Source organism: Monocercomonoides exilis, assembly GCF_001643675.1.
Source record: "Monocercomonoides exilis strain PA203 chromosome Unknown scaffold9-1957334, whole genome shotgun sequence".
In the NCBI taxonomy this organism is placed as follows: domain Eukaryota; phylum Preaxostyla; order Oxymonadida; family Polymastigidae; genus Monocercomonoides; species Monocercomonoides exilis.
Window position 1 is genome coordinate 1851674 of NW_027150554.1, and position 24620 is coordinate 1876293.

At 35.6% G+C, this 24620-nt stretch overlaps 4 protein-coding genes across 4 annotated transcripts; 2 read left to right on the plus strand and 2 right to left on the minus strand.

Annotated features, from left to right (window-relative positions):
• Nucleotides 1–1726: 1726 nt before the first annotated feature.
• Nucleotides 1727–2140, plus strand: MONOS_6147 (uncharacterized protein; the record flags this gene model as incomplete). The annotated part of the gene is made up of 1 exon (XM_067876353.1): nucleotides 1727–2140. One exon carries the CDS (start codon nucleotides 1727–1729, stop codon nucleotides 2138–2140), a length of 414 nt encoding a protein of 137 aa, XP_067732709.1.
• Nucleotides 2141–5248: 3108 nt separating this feature from the next.
• MONOS_15827 (uncharacterized protein) lies at nucleotides 5249–9318 on the plus strand (the record flags this gene model as incomplete). The annotated part of the gene is made up of 3 exons (XM_067868728.1): nucleotides 5249–5614; nucleotides 5695–5782; nucleotides 5930–9318. 3 exons carry the CDS (start codon nucleotides 5249–5251, stop codon nucleotides 9316–9318), a joined length of 3843 nt encoding a protein of 1280 aa, XP_067732710.1.
• Nucleotides 9319–14926: 5608 nt separating this feature from the next.
• MONOS_15826 (uncharacterized protein) lies at nucleotides 14927–15481 on the minus strand (the record flags this gene model as incomplete). Its single annotated transcript, XM_067868727.1, has 1 exon — nucleotides 14927–15481. One exon carries the CDS (start codon nucleotides 15479–15481, stop codon nucleotides 14927–14929), a length of 555 nt encoding a protein of 184 aa, XP_067732711.1.
• A 2647-nt stretch (nucleotides 15482–18128) lies between these two features.
• Nucleotides 18129–19582, minus strand: MONOS_17229 (uncharacterized protein; the record flags this gene model as incomplete). Its single annotated transcript, XM_067870128.1, has 3 exons — nucleotides 18129–18388; nucleotides 18468–19100; nucleotides 19390–19582. The coding sequence occupies 3 exons, from the start codon at nucleotides 19580–19582 to the stop codon at nucleotides 18129–18131; spliced, it is 1086 nt and encodes a 361-aa protein (XP_067732712.1).
• Nucleotides 19583–24620: the final 5038 nt, after the last annotated feature.

Genomic DNA, 24620 nt, shown 5'->3' on the forward strand with positions numbered 1-24620 from the left:
CAAAAACTTTTCTCATGTTTCATTTGAGATATTCGCATGCAACTTTTTTGAAGGAAATATATTCTATTTTTTTTCTTTATGTGGAATTTGAAAGGAAAAAAACTATAAATTCACAATTATTTTCATTTGGGACAGAATTCTTTCGTTTATGAAAAATTCAATGACTTGTTCCAAACTTTTTCTGTAATTGAAAAAAATAATATTTCTGACATTATTGTGCAATATTAAATTTTGAAAAATTAAAAATCGAAAAAAAATCCTGAAAGAACCGAGTGATGCAAAATTCATAAATAAAAAAATCTCGTTTCATTTCTTAGCTTGATAGAAATGCACTGACAAGATATGATTTTGTAGAAATGATATAAAAGTCAACAACAAAAATAATATCAAAGGCTTGTTATCATTTGGTTAGCTGTTTTCTATATCTTTCTTTCAACTTTTCTCTGTAGTTTCCTTCAATCTCTTCTCAAACTTAATTTCTATCCACTTTTCCTCACTTTTCCTCTTTGTTCTTCTTATTCTCTTCAAAACTTTCTTTCTCTTTCTCTTTCTCTTTCTCTTTCTCTTTCTCTTTCTTTCTTCTTCTTCTTCTTCTTCTTCGACAACTTCATTAGCTGACTTATAAATAGCCATGGTAATAAGCACAAATGAAGAAGAGCAAAGAAGGAAAACCAATACGAAGAAGAAGTTTTTATAAGGGGTTTGCATGAAAGTTTGCAGTTCAATGAGAATTTAACAACTTCTTTTCAATTGGGCTGTTTTGTGATTCAAAGAAAAGCAAATAACAAAATGAAGAAATATTGAGAAACCTCATTTTCATATTTTAAAACTTCTTTAAAGCCTATCCTGGCAAGTGCACACTTAACCTTACATGAAAATTTTTAAATATTTTATATCAAAACAATAAAAAATATTATTACAAGCAATTATCAATTCAAATTAGTAGCGGAAAATCGTTCATCAAAAATGAAAAATTATTTGAAAAGATCAAAAATACTTTAATTAAAATTTTTTATTTGTGCACAAAATATGGAAGTTTTGTTGATATGAGTATTTGAAACAATAGGAATCGAATGTTTATTAATTATTTTTTCACCCATGACCCTTGTTCCTGATAAGAAATCAGATGTTGCTGATTATAACAAGCTTTTTCAAGATTTAGTAAAGAGTTGGGAGTGGTTCATTCAGATAATCAACTTTAATGAAACGAAAAAATTCCCATCTTGTAGAAGATATATGAAACTAACAACAGTTGATGAAACAAATCGATCATAGAGATATTCAGCAAGTAACAAATTCATTTCATATTTGAAGGAGACATCTTTTTATCGAAGTCATATCAAAATCAACTCCATTTTTCTTATTCTTTTGCATTTCTGGTTAAAAATTCGAATTAATCAATGCTCATATTTGACTGGAGTTTGTCGAAATACAGTCGGCTATTGGTATTCTGTTGCAAGAGCATCAATTGGAATTCGAATGTCGAGTGCGAGGTTTATTCTTGGAGGAGAAGGATGTATTGTGAAAACAGATGGAGCAATTATGAGAAAAAGAAAGCTCCACAAAGGGAAAAAGAAGTAACAAATTTGGCTTTTTGGAGTAGTGGAAAGAAAAGAAAATGATGAAAATGGAAAATGTTTAATTATCAGAGTTCCAAACAGAAAAAAGGAGACTCTGATTCCCATCATTGAAGCCAACATCCAGAAAGGAACAACGATTAACAGTAATGAGTGGTGGTGTGAATATGTGCTTGAGTGAATTAGGTTACAAACATCAGACAGTTTGCCACAAATACGAATTCAAAAATACAGAAACAGGAGTAATCACAAATTTGATAGAAGGCTGTTGGTCTCATTTCAGAAGATCACTGCCTCCTTGTGGAATCAAAGAAAAGTTCATTGATGATTATATTGCTTCATTTTTGTTTCAACGAGAAAAAGAAATGCCATTCCCAGAATTTGTGAGGAATGTTGCTAATTACAAACCCACTGAAGCTGCATTTCCCCATGACTATGATGATGGAGAAGGAGACGATGAAGCAGATGTTCCCCAAATTGAGCAGGAAGCAGTTGAAATTCATAAAGAAGATTACGACGATCCTGGAAATGGAGCAGATGCTAGTGAATATTCTGAATCTTAACATTTTTGATCATTTTCAATAATAATTATTTATTTTTTTCAAACACTTTTATAATTGAAATAGCCAAAACCATCAATTATTAACATGTTATTTATGCATTACGACAATTAATAAATAAAAACAAAGTCGTTTGAATTATTTTTGGCTTGTAAGGTTGAGTGAGCATATGCCCCTATCCTTCATTAAATTTTGCTTTGAAGAACAATTAACGAAATATCCAAAAAATTCTATTTCAAAGGAAAGAAAATAAAAGAAAATGGAAGAAAATTTTGGAAATGAAATTTTTTTCAAAAAAAAAAAAAAAAAAAAAAAAAAAAAAAACGGTGAGTCACAACTTTAAGTAACATTCAGAAACTCGTTTTTTATCGGATTTTTTGTGATAGAATGATTGTATATCAAATAATAAAACATGCAAGGTGTGAATTTTCCATTTTCAAAATACTTTTTTTTCAATGAAAAAAATAAAAATTTACAGTGGGTCTGATCAAATGGATTTTAAAAAATTTAAGTTGAAATCAACTTGTAAAAGGATTATTTGAAAATTTTTATGGAATATGAAACTTTTATTTTTATTTTTATAAAGAATAATTAAACAGTTTGCAATTTATTCAAATACATAATATTTTGTTTTTTCATTTTGCGCAATCATTGAAACACACGTTTTTGATGTGTGAAAAAGTGATTCATTAATTTAAACATAAACCCTATTTATAAAAAATAAACAAAAATTAAGTACAAAACAAAAACCTCATATTTCGATTCGAGAAAAAACTCTAAAGCAGAATTAAACCCTTGAAGTTCATTTTCACGAATTTTTATTCCTTAAAAAAGTCAAAACCAAACAAATAAGTACTTAAAATATCTTTAATTCACTTGATTTGAATTGTTAGGTTTTTTTAACAAATTAATTTGAACAAACCATGAAAGTGCAAAAAATCGTTCAATTTGCAAATATAAAAATATATAAAATTTGTTTGATCAAAATTTTAACATGGTTGATCCTTTTTGAAATCAAACTTTCGTTCGAGTTTTGATCAAAAATGATTATCTCAATGGGTTTTTTATAAAAATTTGTTTCTGCAATAACAACTTCATGAACAATATGTATTATCAGTTAAAGAATAATTTATCGAAATCCCTTTAAGAAAATTATATTGATCAAAACTCTAACAAAATAATTTCAAAAAGGATCAGCCATATTTTCGAAATTTTTATTTTATTTGTTAAAAAAAAATTTATCTAGAATAAAAATACACTCCCAGCTTTTTATGTAATATTATATTAAATCATTCTATCACAAAAAATCCAAAAAAAAAACGAGTTTCTGAATCTCACTTAAAGTCGCAATTAACAGCATGCACCAAAAATATTTCAAAACAGAAAAACTTTCAAGCAAAGTCGAAAGTTAGAAAAACTTCAAATTTTCAAAATACGGGTAAATACGCGCTTTCAAGCTTTTTTTTGCACAAGACACTGAAAAATTGCTTCATTCATAACTTTATTTTACTTTCTCAGAATTCGAAAAAATTTTAATTTTTATATCCTAAAATAGACATCGTTGAAATCAAAACATGAAGTTTTCAAAAATTTCACGAATGTCAAAAAATAGACACCTTTTTATTGTGTTTTTTGATCTCAAAAAGTCAACGAGAAGTACATAATTTTTCTATGAAAATGCATGAAGAAAAATATTTTCTCCCTACAAGTGATAATATCTGAAATCACAGATTTTCAGTGAGATAACGAAAATTGTTTGATTATGTCGAAGCATAAAAAGGTTGTATTTTTGAATGTTTTTGTTTCAAAATATAAAGAACAAAAGATTTAATACAGATTTCTTATTATCAAGTTTTTGATATTTCACTTTCACTGTCATCTTTTGAAATCAAATTTGATCTTCAATGATAAAAACTGTTTTTATTGAATGAAAATTAAAAAAAATTTTTTCATAATTGAACTTTCATTTGATTTTTTATCAGAATTTTTTCCTCCATGTTCGTTTCGAACAATGTTTTTTGTTCAAGAGGCAATAAAAAAAACAGCACTCTTATGGTTTTTCACATTCTTTTCACATTAATATTCAAATAAATTATTAAATAAATAAATAAATAAATAAATAAATAAATAAACAAAACAAAACAAAACAAAACAAAATAAAAAAAAGTGTGATTTCAAAAAGGTTCAATGAAATTTTTTATTAGAAGAATTGATTGTATCATATTTATTGGGTAAAAAACAATAAATAATTACAAAAAAACGAAAAAAATAATAAAAAATAAAAAAATAAAAACCAAATTCGAATCCAAATACAAAATAAAAACAAAAACAACAACAACATAAATTATATATAAAACAGGGCCAGAAATTTTTCATTTTTGAAAATAAATACGATTTGTTCCAAAATTTTTAAAAAACCCTTAATATGAAAAGTCCATCATTCTCATCAAAAGTTTGGGACGAAATATATTGCTTTATGAATTTTGTTCCATTCTGAATATTTGAACAGATTTCTCAATTTTAGAATTTTTCTGTCTTTTTTTGGCACGGGAATGAAAGACTTATAATGATAAGGTTGGAGAAAAGTTTGGTACAAATTGTTGTTTTTTTCATAAATGGGTGATTATTTTTGAAAACATATTTCTTCAATCAAAAATTTCGGTTAGATAATATCCCTCGAATATAAAAAAAGAACACCAAAAAATAAAAAGTCTAATAAAAGATAACAATCTCTTTATTTGTGATTAAACTTTTGTTATAAAAGCATTTGTGATGAATTTTTCATTCGAACACAAAATCTCTTCCCAATGACAAATCATCTTTGAAAAAACAACACACCGAAAAAAGTTATGAAATCAAAAATAATCACCCAAATGAAAAAAATTTGCCCCATTTGTTCTGAAAAATTATTAAAATGAGAAAAACATTAGAAAATATTTCATTGAATACAATTCATAAAGCAAGAATATTTGTTCCAACTCATTTGAACTTTTATAGCGATATAATTATATAAAAAATTTGCCATGTTGTTCTCAATCAAATTTTTATTTGGTTAAAACTGAATTATATTTAATTATAGTTACATGATCAAAACATTGGATTGAACCGAAAATGTTTGTTATAATAGCACTATTTGCAAGCTCTTTTTCAAGCTCAATTGAAAATAATCAAAGTTTTTCGGAAAGAGAACTTGTTGCTGAAAGAGGAAGCGTTCAAGAAGCACCAATAACAATTGTTTTTATTTCTAACAGAGGGGATGATTCGAACCCCAACTGTGGAGTCGAAGCCGAACCATGCAAATCGGTTGCAAAAGGAATTGAAAGACTTGGAGATGATCCAGGGGACAAATCTATTAAAATTGTTGATTTTGCAGAGATTCAATATGAATTTTTATTTAACAAAGAATTCAGCTTAACAATGGATTCAGGAGTAGACAGCGACACCAGAGGAATGCTTGATTTTGACTTGAAAGATCTCGTGGAAAAAGGAAAGTTCCATATTATAACGAAAAAATTTTAAAATTGGAACATTTGACATTTAATCTAATTTTATCCCAGACTGAACAATCGTCAACAGAAACAGACGAGGAATCGGCGATTATTCTTTCTAGAGGTTTTGACGGAGACTTAACAATTTGCGACTGTGGTATTTGTCTAAACAGATGGACAGAAGATTTATTGCCTTTTTCTGTATTGAGTGTCGTGGAAGGGAAAATCTCAATTGACAAGTTTTATTGGATATTATCATCAAATTTCAAAAACTTTAACGGAGAAATTTTGCATATTTCTGAAGATGCCACTTTACAAAAATTGATTGGCTTCGAATTTGGTGAAGCTACATTGAACAAAGAATGCGCTTTGAAACTTCCATCATCGTTTACACTGGAAGGTTGTAACTTTGGCTATGCTAACAGAAAAACTGCGGGCCCTGCGATACTTGAGGCTAAAAGCGAGGAAAACAAAAAAGTTGAGATTTCAATTTCAAAATGCTCATTTACTTCAATATCGCCTTTGTCAGAAATGGGAAGCAGCCTTTATTTTGAAATGATGCATCCAGAGAGTGAGCTGAATATCATTGATACAACATTCAGCAATGGGAATGCTACAAAAGGAGGGGGAATGATGATTGGGATGACGAAAGGGAAAGTGAAACTGGAAAACGTTGAATTTTCTGGCTGCGTGGCCACAGAAGGAGGAGGAGGGCTGTACGCACTTGAGTTGACGCAAATGGCAGGATTTGAGTGCAATAATGTGAAGTTTGAAAGATGCACAGCGAAGTCTGGAGGCGGAGTTTATTTGACTTTGGACGAAGAGAACATAAAAGGTGACGGAATCTTTTTTAAGAATTGCTTCTTTGCGAAAAATGAGGGCAAAATAGATGCAAACGACGTGGCTATCCTCTGCAAGGGGGATTCTGAGATGAACAAGAATCCTTTTGATGCAGCATGCATTAGCTCAACGAAGAAAGAGCGAGTTGTCGTGAAAAGGCCAAGCACCACATCAATCATACACGATGATTGGCTGACTTACAACTCATTTGAAGTGGATGTTGACGCTATTAACGGAGCTGATGATGATGGTTGCGGCAAGGAAGGGAATAAGCCATGCAAAACGATGAAAAAGGCGATTGAGAACAGTCTTACGGGGAGGCTGTTTCACATTTACACGACCAAAGATTGCAACAAATACGATACCGAACCAATTACTATAGAAGGACGCGAAATTGAGGTTTCAAGCAGAGATACCAACAAAATCTCCATTACGACAGCTCTGGACGAAACGAAGGTGCTTCCGGGTGAAGGAGTTTTCAACCTGAAACAGCAAAGCAGTCTTCTGCTGTACGAAACAGAAATCAATGTGGACACGGCGAGAGCAAGCGGAAGAAGCAACGGGCTGATTGTTACAGACGGCGACGATGCATCAGCCCAACTTTGTGATGTTAATATCACAGCGACTGATGAAAAGCAAGAGCTTAATTGCGCTTTGATAGAATGCAAGAAGGGGACATTATATTTAGTTACCGTAACCGTCGAGAACTTTATTTCTTCGTCTGCAATTATTCTTTGCGAAGCAGCAAAGAAAATTAAATTCTTCGGCTTTTTGCTCAATAAGCTGTCTGTCAAAAGCGCAACACGGTCTGTTGTGACTGTTTTGGAGGGATGCGAACATGTTTCTGTGACAAATGGCAGATTTCTGAACTGCTGGTCGGTGGAGCACAAAATCGGAGGCTGCATATATATGGAAGTTGGAGACAGCACCAATGAATTTTCAGTTTCGCACACAACTTTTCGAAATTGTTCTGTCAGAAATCCAACGAATAATGAGGAAGTGAATGCATTAGACAGAAATGAAGAATCAAAAGGAGGAGCGATTTTTGTTCGAGTCTCCGATGGCGTTACTGATCCAGTTAAATTATCATTAGAAAATTTGAATTTTGTTGATTGTGCGGCAAAAGAAGGAAAATATGTTTTCTTGTCACTTCCAGTTGGAAGAGAGCAATTGAAAGATGAACTCTTTATATTTGAAATGGAGGAGATTTATGGAGAGCCGAATGACATACTTTTGGAAGAAAGGAAAGGCGATGAAGCAAATATTATCGATCTTTTAACGGACGAAGCTAACAGACTGCCATATCATTCGAGCAGGATCTTTGTTGGAGGAGAGAAAGCAAGCAACGAAAAGAGCTGCGGAAGAAAAACAGAGCCGTGCGATCGAATTAGCACAGGAACAAAGCACAATATACGAAACGAGGCATTTATGATGCTTTTTATAGGAATGGTTTCAGTAGACGAACCATTTGAAACAAAGCAGTCAATGACATTCGCTTCAGCACCTGATTCATCTTCGTCTTCATTGTTAGCTGCAGAGCCGAATCGCGGAACGCTTCATGTTGAATCAAAGATATACGCAGGGAAATCGCTGGCAGTGTTTGAAAACTGGCGCTATTCTTGTACATTCAGGCATGTTGATATAGAATACCCAGATGCGGTTGAAGGAGAAGCACTGGATTTGATTTTCACACAAAATCAATTGACCATCATTGATGTTGTGCTTAGACCGTGGTATACTGAGCTGACAGGAGAAAGCGTCCAAGGAGGAGAAGGAAAACCGCTACCGTACAAGCTGATAGTGATTGAGAAGGAATTTGGAAACTTTAAGCAACTTGCGATTTACGGAAGAAATGACAATACAAACAAAGGGAGACGAACTGACGAAGAGAAAAGCGAAAAGAACGAATATTTTTTGGAGATGAAAGGGAAAAAGACAAAACCAGAGCCAATTATCAAAATAAAAGAGGCAGAGAATGGTCTGTGCCTGTGGGATTCAGGGCTTGTGATGCTTCATGAGGCTCGGACAACAGTCTTTGAAGACTGCTCGTTTGTCAACATCAGCGAGGGAATCATCTTCACAGACGGAAGTTCCTTGAATCTGAGCAACTGCAGCTTTGCAGACAACCATCCAATCGATGCGGATTGGGAGAAATTCCCTTCACTGCGGCACAACATTCGAGCTAAAGGAAAACAACCTTCTTCTGTCTGTGTTATATCTCTGGCACAGGGAAGCGACGGGACGGAAGGGAAGCCGTTTGGAATGATTGCGGATGGGAATGCGAGCGGAGAAGCAGCGAAAAAAATGGACTCTCTCTTCTTTTCGCCTGTGCTGAAGAATGTGACGATAGTGAAAGATGCTGAATGCGCAAACAGGGGAAAAAGAGAAGCAAATGGAAAAGATAAAGAAAATGAGGAAGAAACAGTGACTGGGATTATTCATGGAAGCTATCTATTTCCTTGTGAATTGACATTTGAAGCTGCAAAGGAAAGAAAAGGAGAAGAGCTGAAATGGGTTGACTGCCCAGTGACAGACTTTGTGGGAGAGGCAGAAATGAAAGTGAAGATTCCCAAGGCTCTTCTGGATGGAGATGATCAAACTTCGGTTGTGTGCAGTTTGTCATATTCGAGCGGCATAACTGCAAATGAAAAGAAGCACACAAAAGACTGGTTTTTGGTGAAGCGGAAAGAGGACAATCCGAAGAAATTAACGACAACACAGCTGATTATAGTTATAGCTTCTTCTTGCGCATTTGCAGTTGTTGTGGCTGTGATTTTTGTGGTTGTCGTGTGTGTTGTGAAAAGAAGGAAGCGAAGAGACTACAAAGAAATTAAAGAAGGGAGCAAATTTTGAGAAAGATAAAAAGGATGCTAAAATAAATTTTTTTTGTTCTGATTACCCAATGAGTGAGAATATTTCTGAAAATATTTATTTTATTTTATTTCTTCATTTTCATTTTTATTATTCATTTATTGCTTTGATTTCTATGCAGTTATGTATTTTAGAGTATTTGAACATTCAATTATCTGTAAATTGAATTCCCTCCAATTGAAAAGATGACAAATTCAATAATTATAAATTTATGAGATTATTTGGTTTGAATTTACTGTAATGTACAGTTCATTTCAAAGATATTTAGAGAACTTCAAAAATAAAAGAGATACAATTACTATTTTCTTGTTCATGGCTAAAAACTTGTTGAATTCAAAGTGCCACATTATGAATTCAATATATATATTTTTAAAATAAATTCCAGGAATTTATTTGATAAATTTGTGCACGCTTTTTAATAATTTTATAAGAGTTCGATGATATCTGAAAAAGAAAAACGAAACGAAAGAATACCAAAACAAGTTCTTTGATTTGTAACATTTTCACTTTTTCAAGATGAATCGTTTTCACATTTCTTCTCCACTTCTTGAAAACACTTGGTGCTGAAGAAAACTGACTGGCTTCCTTTTCTGCAAAGTCTATTTCAGATTTTTAGATGAACACAAAATAGTCTCTCTTTTGAATATCATTAAAGTAAAAAGAATTCTCCTGTGCACAATTTTCTTCATCTATTTTGTGAGATAATAAAAATTTGATTAATTGAGAGATCATAAAAATAAATTGTTAAAAAATGACAAGGAAAAAGATGATGAGAATATGGGAAAGTTTCAATTTTACTTTTTCTTGAACTTCAAGCAACAGTTTAAAAATGTGCAAAATGGGAAAAAAGACCAATTAACTTTTTCAAATCATTTTTCAATTCAATTGGTCTTTCAAAAAAGCTGTTGGTAATATCTTCGAACACCATTTCCTCAAATACTTCCCTTAGGGTCAACTTTTTAATGGGACTTTTTTCTTTATTGGCACTTTTTTTGTTTTTGCATGCCAATCATTCAAAAAAGTTAGATGGACCTCAACACTCGGATGAGTGTGTTTATAAAACAAATACATTAAATTACCAGTTTGTTTTTTAAATTTTGTTTATTTTTCGTAGAAATACAGCAATTTTTTATTTATTTTGATGTGACTTTTTTCAGCCTAGGAAACATTTCACAAAATTTTGAAATCCATTTTTAAAAACTACTAGCATTATCCTTTTTATATTCAAAATCTTCTGTTTAACAACTTGTTTTTTCATGATTTTTTCACATTTCAGTTTTTTATCAACATGCAAACATAAATTTGAAAATTTCTTTGTTATTAATATGAAGTGCTAAAAATAAAAATATGATATGAAAAATTCACACTTTTATAAAGAAGTGTGAAAAATGTTGAATATTGAAATTTTCTATTTGCATCAAACATGTGAATGGTCACAACATTAAATGATCTTAAATCAAACTAATTTTATTTTGATGAGTTTGATGCAAATAGAAAATTTTAATATTCAACATTTTTCACACTTCTTTATAAAAGTGTGAATTTTTCATATCATATTTTTATTTTTAGCACTTCATATTAATAACAAAGAAATTTTCAAATTTATGTTTGCATGTTGATAAAAAACTGAAATGTGAAAAAATCATGAAAAAACAAGTTGTTAAACAGAAGATTTTGAATATAAAAAGGATAATGCTAGTAGTTTTTAAAAATGGATTTCAAAATTTTGTGAAATGTTTCCTAGGCTGAAAAAAGTCACATCAAAATAAATAAAAAATTGCTGTATTTCTACGAAAAATAAACAAAATTTAAAAAACAAACTGGTAATTTAATGTATTTGTTTTATAAACACACTCATCCGAGTGTTGAGGTCCATCTAACTTTTTTGAATGATTGGCATGCAAAAACAAAAAAAGTGCCAATAAAGAAAAAAGTCCCATTAAAAAGTTGACCCTATCCTTCTTCTTGCCACTTTTTCCGTTTTTTCATCATCTTCAACTTCATCTTTTTCTTCCATCACCCCATTCAATTTTTTCAAAAGAATTTTTAAAAATTCCAAACACTTTTTTATTGTTGAATCGTGCAAAGTTGATTCGAAGAAAACAAACAAAAACATATTAACAGCTCCATTGCTCAATAAACTGTGAAGAGTTATATTTTTGTATTTCGCAATACTCACAATGGAAGACAAGCAACGGGATGCAATGTCTTCATGGTTGCATTTTGTTTCGTTATGTAACCAGGCAATCAATTCAATAAGTCTACAATTATCACACATTTGGAGTAATTGTTGAAAATCAAAAATCATGAATAAATGCAACCACTTCATCACAACCCGAGAATTTCTAACTTCATTTAACTTGAATTCATTTCTTCTCCACTCCACACTTTCTATCAATTCTTTCAATTCTCCAACAACTTCTCTTGAAAAATTTAGTTCACTCATTATTGAACTTTTCAATCCACAGTCATGAAAAACTCGGATTGTCAAAAACTGCCAAGCACATTGATATGCAAGTTTCGTCATATAACGATGTTCTTGATGATATTTGATTATTCTTGTTATCTCACTCATATATTGTTCTTTCTTTAAGTTCTTTTTCAAACAAGTTAAAGAATAATTTTATCAAAAATAAAATAATTTGCAACATACCCTCGCAAGACTAACTTTTACGAGAACCACAAAAGCAAGTTCAATATCTTTTTGAGTTTTTCCACTTTCTTCATTTTCAAATGCATCATTAAGAATACAAGGAAGGCAAATGTTAGATATTTCTTTTATACCGCGGCTATTCGTAAATGACAAAGATAGATAATTCTCGCAAAGTTCATTCAGAAGCTTTGTATTCATTTCTTCTTTCTTCTTTTTTTCATCAGCGATCATTTTTTCAAATCTTTTACGTAAAAGCGACTCTTCAAATATCATATTCTTTGAATAATTTAATACTTCCCACAACTTAATTCGTTTCAATAATGAAAACACTTTTTCAAGAGTTATATTCTTTTGTTCAATCATTTTATCAATTTGGTCTAACAGTTCTGCAGTTGCAACATTGAAAATCTCATTTTCGCTCATTTCTTCCATAACTTTACATGTTTCGTCCATTTTCTGTTTCAGTGTTTCATCTGTACAGAGCTCAAGTTCAGAAACCAATTCTGCAAAAGTTGATGAAAAATCACTATTTCATGAAAAAAAAAGAATATTTTCAGACCAGAAAAATTCTTTGTTAACAGAGACTTATGTAACGAAAAAAAAAAATATTCAACAAAAATATAAGTTAGTTTTTCCACGCAATCAGATTGTTTAATTATCAATAAGCAAATAAAAAAAAAGAGATAGTGAAAAAATTAAAAACTACTCGACCTTCGTATGAAAAATTTGCATCTTTATCTCAATTGTTAAACAATTCAAATATGGGATATTCTTTCTTGAATGTTTTAAACTTTTCAATCTTTGAATCTTATCATGAATAATAGAATGGATTGTCGTTGAGGAAGAGAAAATATCTTCGAAATAAAATATTATGGCTTTATTGAGAGTTGTTATGATTTTCAAATGAATCGAAAAAGAAAGATAATGAAAGAGAGAAAGAAGGGAAAATTGTTAGTTCAAGAAAAAAGCATGAAGAGTGCGAATAAGATGGACATATTTTTAGGAAGAGATGAGAAAATAGTTCTGAAATTGAGTGAATGAGGACAGTTTCAGAGAAGATGAACAGAAAACCATAGTGCACAGGCGAAGAAGTTACTGAAAAGAAGATAATGCCGTGACAAAATAATTATTTGGAAAATCACAAAGGGAACAAAAATGCATAAAGACAAAAGAGCCCAGAGAGCGTTATATAGACACAGCTGGGACGAATATTTTTCAAAGGCGAGCGTCAATTCAAGAATCATCTTTTTCAATGAAAATTAAACACGAATTATTTATCTGCCAATTCGTTGAAATCTATCTTGCTTCTGCAGCTTCAATGCCACACGATTTCTTTTTTTTCACTTAAACATAAATGTCATCACTTTGATTACAGGTATTTTCAATCACATCTTCTGTAATTTTATTTCAGTAACAATTCGAATTTATCTTTTTGATAGAACGCAGTGAGTCAGGATTTGCTCCGAAATAATGAGTTTTGATCTTAAACGATGGGTGGTTTGAGTGAAAACTACACACTCCCAAAATGAAGTAGAAAAAATGGCGAGATAACAATATTGACAAAATACATTTCAAAAATTATAAGAAGTGAACAACGCATTGTCCGCTTTGCTTCACCACCGACATAACCTTTTGTCATGGTCGTGAAAACCAGAGGGCAGGTGGCATTGTCCCTTGGAGCTGTCTCCTGCAGGCTGTGCAGGGATCCTGTGAGGCGAAATGTCAAAATGGAGCAGAAGGAAAAACCACTCTCGCTTCTGCGATGCGTGGAAAAGAAAACTGCGTGTACTATGCTCTGCCTCCCGCTCTTCTACTGATCCAGCAGAGCTTATCCGCTCGCCACACGCTGTATGGACCAGTCTGACTCTTCTCTTTGCACTTTCTTGCTATGAGTTAAAGGAGTAATGTTCTTCTTAACGGTTTCACTAACTTTCCTGTTTGTCAATCCAGTATATGTGTGCACTTGATATCTCTGGACGAATTCTCTCTTTCTATCTCCTCTGCTATCTCGCCACTTTTTTCTCGTCCTATTCTTCACCCTGTGTTTCTCTCTCATTCTCGCACCCAGCCGCTCTGAGTCTCTCCATCCGCATTAATATTATTTCGGAGCAAATCCTGACTCACTGCGTTCTATCAATTCGCAATAGAGCGAATATACGAACGAAAGGAGCAGGTTTGCTCCTCATTAATGAGTTTCGAAATCCCTCGTTCTCTTCTCTCCTCTGATCTTAAACCCTCCTGCCTAGCGCATTGTCGTGCGGCGGATGAACAGAGGGACTGCGGATGAAGGTGCGGCCTCTAACCCAACTCCCTCCACCTCTTGCGCTGTTTTAGGGGGGTTCTCGATCTGGTCTTCTGTACCTGAGCGGGCATGACAATTTGTCCTATGCTTCTCTCTCCGCGTTTCCTCCGATCGGTCTCGAGCTTCTTCTGCAAGGCAGTCTGTCTACCCTCCGTCAGCTCCATAATGCTGTCGGGAATTATGGGGGATATCTCATCACCTTTTGGAGGTTAAGCTGTATCGTTCTCATGATGCGAACTCTTCTCTCGAGTCGACCCTCGTCTCTTCGAATTCTTTCTCTTGCTCGTCTCCGCTTCTCCCCCAGATTGTGATGTTTCTTCAGGATACTCCTTTGTTTCAGATTCTGTATTCTCATTTGAAATTTCTTTTCCTTTGCTGTCCTTCTCCGACTTTTCTCCCTTCTCTGCCAGGGGTACTGGGCCGCCGATTGTCTCCAGGATCCTTCTCGTGTCCTGAACTGGTAGCACGGTGTAATACTCCTTGGCTACTCTAGAGCCTGGCGCCCATCTCGCGTACGCATTGATTGCTTTCCAATCTGCAGCTTGTTGTCTTGCTAAGTGCTTTATCACAGCATGTCTTATCGAGTACGCGGTAAATGTGTCGGGTATTCCGTTCTCTCTCAGGACAGCCACTAATTATTCTTTAATCCTCTGCAAGTTTGCAGGTTGCCTCTCTCTGAAATCGAACCACACATGTTCGTCTCTAAAGGTTGTCTTTGTATAATCCATCCAGCGTTGGAGCGCTACCACCGCATCGATACGTGGGTTTGGATGTTTATTTATAATAACCTTAACAATCTCTCCCCCTGATGTCTTTGTTTGTACTTGTGTCTGGACAAAATCCTCTTTAAGAATCGTAGTCTCTCTTCTCATTCTATCCAGCTCTGCTGGTCTTAAAGCACCGAATATCATGGTCAGGATGAGAGCCCTCCTTTGTAGGGTCTGTGGGTCTTTCATATCGTGAGTGGCTTCAGCCCATTTCGTGATGATTGTCAAGTCCCACATCGATTTGTGTCGTTTGCCTCTTTTTGGCTTCTCCCCCACATAGGTTTTTAGAAATATCTTTATGTCTTTCACGTCAATCTTAGTCTCCCTGAAGAGATTAATAGAATCCAGCACCTTCCGTACTGTCTGATTTATCACTCCGCTTGAGAGGTTTGTATTCGAGAGTGTTTCGATGAACTCTGCCATAATCCATTTTGCATCTTTCGTTGTGAGGGGGTCAGTGTCATCCATGCTCTCTCTATCTAGAAATTGCTTGAATCTTCGCAACGCTCTCCACGTATCTTTTTCGCACTTCTGATTTTTTTGTGTTGCTGCCGCTATGTCCTTAGCTCCTTCATATTCTCCCCATGTTAAGAAGAGGTCTCTTCCTTGGTTATTCTCTTCTCCAGTGTGACGGATATCACCTCTCCTGGGGGTAGTTTCCAGCCTTCCCTTCTCATCTTCGCTCCCGGTATCATGCACTCCTGAAAGGTCCCCAGGGTCTTTATCGAATGCCCAGGCTGCAGTAGCGGGGTCCAGGTCTGCCCCCGCCAGGCTGGTAGAATCAGAATCGTTTGTTCCCTCTGAGCTTCGTTCATCTTCTCTTTCATCACTCGTCCAATGTTTCTCAGGAACGGGTGGACTAGCACTATATCGTTTTCTGGTGTTTCTCTCTCTCTCTTCCCTCTCAGAGAGGATAGTCTTCAAGTACTTCCGCAGGGCACCGGCGCAATCTGTTCTAAAGTTGTATCTAGTATTCTCGGTGCGATTGTTTGTAATATCTCTGCGACTTTCTCCCCTCTCAGTGCATAGTCCGGCTTTCTCGCCATCCGGCTGAGTGCATCTGCTTCCGTGTTCTGCTCTCCCGGGAGGTGCTCCGTCTGTATTGTTATGTCCAGGCTCTTCAATTTCTTCTCTAATTCTCTCAGTGTTGTAATGAGCGATGGCACTCCTCTCTTCTTCTGGATTGTCCATCTCGTGGACATGTTGTCTGTCATCAGACAGATATGGTCTATCTTCTGTTCTTTCAGCCATGCTCCTTTCCTTTCTAAGGTCCTCAACACTGCTCTGGACTCCTTCTCGTTTATCGCTAACGCTCTCTCCTGGAGGGTCCAACTCCCGTGGACATATATCTTCTCCTCTTTGTTCACTGATGGTATTGTTAGTACTGCACCCCATCCCAGCTCTGAAGCGTCTGTTATTAACTCTGCTGGTCTGTTCCTTCTCCTCAGACTCCTTGGTCTGTTCTCTCGCAGGGTTTTCCTCCAATGTGTTAATTCTCCTAACATCATTGGGTTGGGTATCACCGTCCCGTTCCAGCCTCCGCGGGCTATTGCATGCCTCAGTACGTATTGCATGCGTTTCATCTACAAACTCGCTGGTGGGTGTTGTAGTCTCACAAAATTCAACCTCCCGAGGAGTGCTGTTAAACCCCTCGTCTTTTGCTTCCTCCTTTTCTTTGCATGTGCTATCCATTTTCACACATCCTCCAGGAGCAGCACTCTCTTCCTCTCTTGGAGCGTCACTTCCATCTTCTCTGAATTCCAACTCCATCCCAAAAACTCCACGCTCCTTGCGGGTTCCAGTTTCAGCTTCTCCGGCAGTATCCAACTTAAATTTCTCTTCAACTGAGCAATCACATATGAGATCGATCTCAATGCATCCCTGTCTGGGTGCATGAGGAGGATGTCGTCCAGATATATCACCAGCTTTACCATCCAATGTTCTCTGATATATGACGCTGCCCGTCTCATTATCTTTGTGAATACTCTGGGCACGTCCTTTGCTCCAAATGGCATCCCCACGTAAGTGTAACATTGATTTTGAAAGCTGAAGCACAGATAGGGACTGAACTGCTCGTCCACTTTGACATGTTGATAAGCACTCGATATGTCGAGCGTAGTCATCCAATCGTTCTCCTGCAGGAGTTCCACCACTGTCTCCTGGTAATCCATCTTTCAGTGTTTTCCAAGCACTTCCTCGTTTGGAGCTCTGCAGTCCAAGATCTTTCTCCACTTCCCGTTCTTCTTTATCACAATGAATGTCGGGTTGAACCACTTCACCTCCGACTCCTGTATGGGCTTCACCACTCCTTCCTTCAATTCCTCCTCCAAGAGGGATAAATAATTGTTCGTCATCTCTGTTGTTCCCCGAAACTCTTGTCTGTGTTTTCTCTCCTCGAGTGAGATTGGGGATTGGGGATTTTTCCATCGGGCTTTTAAACCACGTCTCACTAGTTTGTCTCCCCCAATCTTCTTCCACTCGCTCAGTCTGTTCACCAGTCTCCCAGGAAGTGGTTCCTTCGGTGGTCCAAGTGCTGCGCAACTCCCCACTTCAGGCTTCTTTTGACCATTCTGAATCTGTGCGGTCTCTTTCCCTTCGAGAGTATCTGCAGTAGCTATCTTCCAGCTCCCCTCCAGGGCGCTCCCAATTGGGGACTCGATTACAGTCCCAGAAGCTCTCAAGACTCTCTTCACTACCTCCCTCTCGGGTTCCTGATCGTTCATCTGTTCTGTACCGTGGGGATATACGGAGTCTTCCTCTGTGTTCTCTCTCCCTGTTCCCATCTCGTGATCTCTCGAGCTTTCTATCTCTATCCTCTTCTTTTGGTCGGAAGGGCTCAGTGCCTCTTCGTTGCTCTCGCAGACTTCCACGGGTTCCTCCCCTGTGATTGTCTGTCGATTGACTGGGACCTCCCGTAGTACTGTCATTCCCTTGAGCTCTGACAGCATCATGTCCGTCCCTGTCTCGCGGCAAAGCGCGGCTCTCTCTTCTCTCTCTGTCTCGCAGCATAGCGCAGTTATCTCTACGCCCACTGGCTCGTTCCAGTAGCTGTTCCTGCTGCTGATTCTCCTTATATCCTCGGGGGAGCTGGGGGAAGGGGGACTGTGAACGAGGGCGTTCTCCCGGCTGGTGCTGGGGCCTGTTGTGGTCGAGCTTGTGTTGACCTCCTTCTTTGTTTGAAATTTGTGAAGCTCCCATCGAAACCCTGCTTTTGGAATTGTCTGTAGGCAAAGCCTTGAGCGTTTCTGCCTGTGCTGTACTTTCCTGGGCGCACGCCCCTGACTGGGGCGAGGTCGAAGGTTGTGGGAGAAACGGGGGATGCTCCGTACCCTGGAGCATCCCCTCCCCTCCACCCCCCCCCCCCCCCCTGGACGAAAAAAGCTGGTGCTATCCACTAATCTCCTAAAACTCTCTGGGATGTCCTTGGACATCCCCCCGTCCAGAAAACACTTCACATTCTCCCAGCTTGACTGGGGGATAACTTTCAGCAAGTTTATGCGGCTAATACAGTCTGCTATTAGGGCGTACGCGCAGAAGAGCCCCCTCAGTCGCTCTTTCTCTTCTTCCTCTAAGTGCGTCCTTTTCAATTCTCTTGTAGTAAGGGCTGCAATCGCCTTGGCGGCTTCAAACCCCGATTCCAGGGCGGGCTGAAGCAGCTCGATAACCCGGGCGGCTTCTGGAGAATCTTTTCTTCCCTCAGCAGTGACACCCGTCACTGCTAAGGCGTTCCAGCTAGCATCAGTGTATATGGTGAAAAAGTTCTTTTCCGTCACCGTAATAAATGTATTCAAGATATCGTTGTTTATTTTGATCGATCCAGCCTTGCAGAACTCCATAAATTTCTTCAGTTCACCCGCCTGTCTTCTGGGCGTCAGCCATTCCATGGGAAAAATTCTCGCAAAATCCTCTGTTCTTTCCTTTTCTACTTGCAGTTCTTGCTTTTTAGACTCCCAGTCACTGTCATCTTCTTCCTCCAGTCTCTTCATCAGGCTGAATGCGCGACGATCTCTTCCAAACGGTCTGTACTTCTTCCTCGCGATCACTTCAATAAAATGTGTGATTCTTTTTGAAAAATCACAAATGTTTAATTTTCAAATACTTCAAATATTTCTTATTTTGCTCAAATTTCTGTTTCAGCTCACAAATCTCCTCAAGAATGTTTGAAATAGCATTATCAAGTAATTGATTCCATTGAAGTGAAGTTTGATATTTGTCAACAAAATATTTGGGAAAATATAAAATTATTGAAGTATTTGAAAATTAAACATTTGTGACATTTCAAAAAGAATCACCTAAATTTGTATCCGATTCAGAAAAGCTCGATCACGAACTAAATCTTTTTCTAAGTCGCTCTCTCTTCTCTTTCTTCATTGTTAGCATTCCCATCGCTCCCGAGCGGTTCGGAACTGTTCGGCTTCTCGCAATCTCTTCAATCATATTTTCCACTCTTGAAAGTCTATGTGCAAGATCAAATCCTCTGCCCTCGCTGTCACTGTTCTTCATACTAACAGGATCTTGTGTCATTATTACTGCGGACAAAGGTGTGTAAGAAAGGTTTGAGTATTAGCGAAGTTTGATCTTAAACCACCCATGCTTTAAGATCAAAACTCATTATTGAGGAGTAAACCTGCTCCTTGTCCTTGTTAATTCGCTCATTTGCGAATTTCTGATATTCTCCTTGCTTTTTCTGTATCTTGCTTTAATTATTATTCATCTAAAATATCAAAACTGATGTTGTGTCATATGTTCTGCAATATATCGCCAAGCTGATATTCTTTGCTGTATCTTCCACTAATTCACTTCTCGCAAGCAATCGATGCACTCAGCCACCCGCTCCTCCATCAACAAGCATTGTTCTTTTTCTTCTGCAGTGTTATAACTCACAGCGTTGCACATGTGGACTTGTGTCCAAGCACTCAAATATGCTCTTGTCGCAGCTAATCATCAATCAAAAATATTCTTTTTTGAAATTATGGGTTGTCAACCTTTATTTATTGTTCGATAAGGAGATCTGCTTTTCTTCTTTTTGATTTACTTGTTTTTCATTTTTGAAAATGAAGTGAAATTAATTGGAAAAAAATGGGACATTATTTTCGAAATCATTTTTTTTTTCGGGGTGCAAATATTTCACTCGAAAATCACTGAAAAATTCTTAATAACTCTTTTTTCATTTTTTATAATCACATCAATTTTAAAAAAATGATATTTTCAATATGTTTTTAGTTATATTCGAACAGAATTAATTCAAAAAGTCGACTTTTTGCAAAAAAACATTCAAAATTAATAAATTTTCCAAAAAATACACTGAAAATAAAAGAAGTTAATATTTAGAAAAAATTGGAAAATATTATCTCATTTGGCGTCTGCCCTGGGAAGCTGATTCTGGACCCAAAGCCTTCAAGAAACTGTGCTGGACCGGTCACAGCACAGTTTCAGGACGGAATCAGCCTTGCCCCATTTAATTCGCTCAAGAGCGAAAATTGGGGTACCAATGAGCATTTGTCAAAAACAAATACACATTGGCTTGAGCAACAGACATTCCAAACAATCAATTTTCCAACTGATTCAAAATACATAAAAATGCACATACAATGAACAAAAGTTACAAAAAAACAATTCAATTCTCAAAATAACTCAGATCACAAAATTTTTCTCTTTCCTTTAGCATATTGAAAGTGTAACTACCTAGCGGTGTTGCTGTGTCACATTTGCTGGACTTTTTGTATGTTTTTCTTTTTCTCTCATCTCTACACGATTTCACTTCGAACTTCACTTTATTTGTTCCTTTCGAATTCGACGGTGACACAATTGAACGGAAAATATCCTCGCCTCTTTTTTCATAAAACAAATACGTTTTCATTGCCGAAATGTTCAATCTCTTCCACAAAACTTTGACTGACGCGTTGTATCTAAAGTCATTGGAATGCAAAAGAAAAAATATCAATTAAAAACTGAAAAAATACAAACATCAGAAAGTGGCGATATAATGTTTCTTTCATTCCCTCATTGTTGAATACAGAAAAACTTTCGCGATTCGAATATTCCTTGAAGAAGTCAACCAATTCTTGAACGTTCTTAATTTCTGTATCGTGATCCAAGTTATCCTCCAAACATTTAGAAAGACAGCCAAATTCTCCGTCACACTCACACTTCCCATGCTTTTCTCCAAAGAAGGAGAGAGTTGATCGTTTTCCTCGAACCAATGGTGATGAATTAGAAAGCAGATAAAACATCACATTCGAATTTCTGAAGTGGGGGCCTGTGTCGCACATGAAATGGAATGCGGTGATTTTGTCGAAGATAGCGTGTTTGAGTGTTTCACTCAAACACTCAATTACAAATCTATAATCATGCGAGAGATTATTGGAAAAATAGTTGAACACATTCTTGTTTCTGTGGCCATCAGCATCCATCGTGTAAGCAATTACACAAAACTGTGAAATTTCATTTTTTTCGTAAAAATCTTTGCTTATCGCATTTCTTCTGATAGGTACACTCCAGTTTTCTTTGAAATCAAATAAGATCAGCGCTTCTTCATTCTTCAATGAATCTTTCAGACTGTGAAAATGCCTCTGCTGATTACGCGCATAGTGTTTATGTTTTTCGATTAACTGCATTGTTGATAATTCTTCTGGAGTTAGACATTCATTTTTCGCTTTCAGAGCTTTTTCTTTTTTTTGCAACGCTTGATATTTTTTACACAAGTCACACAGGTCCGAGCGTCTCTTCGCACGCTTCAAATGCCTTGTCCTTTTGTAAAATGAGCTCAGAGACATTTTTATGTTCTGTTCCAGAAGAGACTCATATAACTTCTTTTTTGTCACATTGATAATTCTAGTCAATTGTTTTTTATGCAATTCATTATTCAATGGAGGAGACTTATCGCAGGAGCCAAAAGAATGACAATTTTCAGTTGGTATTGTGTTTATTTGTTCGAACTGTGATGTGAAAGTCTGTGAATGGTCGATATTTGTTTCCGTTCGTGTGCCCATTATAGAATATGGAATATTTGATTGCTCAAAAAAATTATTTGTTGTCAAATGAAAGTCATTTATTGATTCATCCAATGTGGATTGCCTCATCGCATTATTCTGATCGGAGTTGAAAATTATTTCGTTATTTGTTTGATGATTAAGTGAAGAAGAGATTGAATTCGATTCGGAAGAAGAAGTTGAACTTGAAATGGAATTGGCTGCAGATGAGTTGATTGTTTGAATTGATGGAAATGAAGCTTCAGAAGGATTATGAAGTGATTTTGAAGGTTTTTTTCGTTGAATGTGAAGTGCTTGACTTTCAACAGTTTTATTTGCACGTCCCACCAAGGTTGATTTCTTGCAATTTGATTGATCCAAATGAAGTGAATTTGTCGGGGTTGTAATCGGCTTTGAAGAGACATCTGCATGTGAATTGAATGCTGTTGGATAAGATTTGCTTTGACGAGTGACTTGAGGAGATATGCTTGCAGCATTCGCAAAATGAAGTGGACAAGGAGATAATGAATGTATTCGATTCATTGTTGGAGTATCGCATATTTCAAAACAAATATGTTGTTGATGTGATGAGTAATTATTTCCGGATTGAGATTCTGTATAGAGATTCACTGAATGTGGATTGTTGTTGTTCTGTCCAGGGATGTATTCAGGAGATATCAACAAATTAGGAGAGAGAGGAGAAATTATAGTACTTTCCGAAAATAAATTGACATTCTTGTAAATCAACATTATAGGAATACCACCATTACACAAATTGTTTTTGACTATTGTTGAAAGATCGCTTTCCATCATAGATATAATGTTATCATTGCATAAGAACCACTTTCCTTTTGGTTGATTTACATCCTGTTCGAAATTGTGATTATTTCTGCAAATGCTATAGAAATGTCCCACATCTGTGTTTCTGGTGTAAAACAATATCGCCAATAACGTGTAGTTTTTCGATTCGGTGTCATATTTGCTTTTGACTTTTTGTTTTCCAGAAATCGAAGAGAAAGAAATGTGCTCATGTATATTGCATTTTGTTCTTTGCCATTGTTCTGAAGGTTCAATGGAAAAAGAAATAATATCTGGGAATGATTTGATGTAAAAACATGTTGACTGAAATGTGTTCCTATTGCATTTTTCACAAAACGCCTCGCAGACATTCATTTCGTCTGATTGATTAAACATGTGATCATTAAGACTGTTAATTATATCACAATTATGAAGTCGAATTAATGGAGTCATCTCAAATGCTCCACAACTTTCAGTTTCACACATTGAGCATTTTCTCGGAAACTGAATTTTCGCATTCATGATATTCATTAACTCTGGAGTTACCGAGGATAAATCTTCAAAAATCGAAAGAAACACTTTGTAAAATTCTTGCTGCTCTCCAAGCACCAGGTTATGTTTTTTGAACAAGTTGGAAACAAAGCTTTTATTCCATTCACTAAACTGCCGTTTGCAGTCTCTTTTGAAGATTGCAGAATCATTTGAAACGATTGAATGTAACTGGCGAACCAAAGATCCAATTTTTCCTCTTCGAATATTCATTTTTAAACTAGCATTGTAAATTGTTCGAAAAATTTGAATAAGAGACGACAAACAACAAGTATTCCCAAAATTTTTCAGAGGAGAAAAAACACATTTTTCATTTAATGCATCTTCATTTCCCATCATTGAAATAATTTCTGTCTCTTCATCAATAACAATTGGAGATGTGACTGTTTCATTTTGATCATAATTTGAAGCAACTGAATCATCTATCTCCTCCATGATGTTTTGAAACATTTGTTCATCTGATATTGTTGGCTCATAGGGAGCTGTCGGAAACATAGAAATTGTTGAAGATATTAATCCTGAAGAACTGCATTCAGGCAAACTGCAATTTATTTGTTCTTCGTTTATGAGCAAATCTACATCTTCCTCCATGCCAATTTCATCACTTATTATTGTTAAAAATGGTTGATGAGAAGCTGTCATTTCACAATTAACCTCGTTTGTGGTGAAGTAATTTCGCAAAGGATCAATATCAGGTTCCATGCAATTGGGATCGCTAGTTGTAGAAAAATCATCATCAAAGTTTAAAGCACATCCTTTTTGAAAGAAAAATATTAAATGCATATATGAAAAAGATAAAACAAACTCTTTTTTGATTTATTAACTCCTCTCACACATTCTGATGATTCTGTTGAATTCTCTAATAAAAATTTTTGGAATCTCAGTTCATCATTTTCGCTTAATCCTAAAAAATGGAAAGAAAAATATAGAGATAATACAAAAGAAAGAAATCATATATCAAAAAAATGTAATACTGGATTTAGAAGGCGGCATTGGAGGCTTTGATGCTTTTTCAATGAAAAAATTACAATCTGAGCTGTGCTGCTTTGCATGGTGGTATTTTCCAATTGTCAAATCAAAACCGAATTCCTTCAATTGCTGGAAGCTGTATTCGTGGCACACAGCTTTTAACAAAGCGACTTTGCTGTGAACATTTTTTTCATTGTTATAAACACTTGCCATTTTCATTATAACATATTTGTTTTTTTCTTGATAAAAAATCAAAATATGGCAAAATTTTTTTG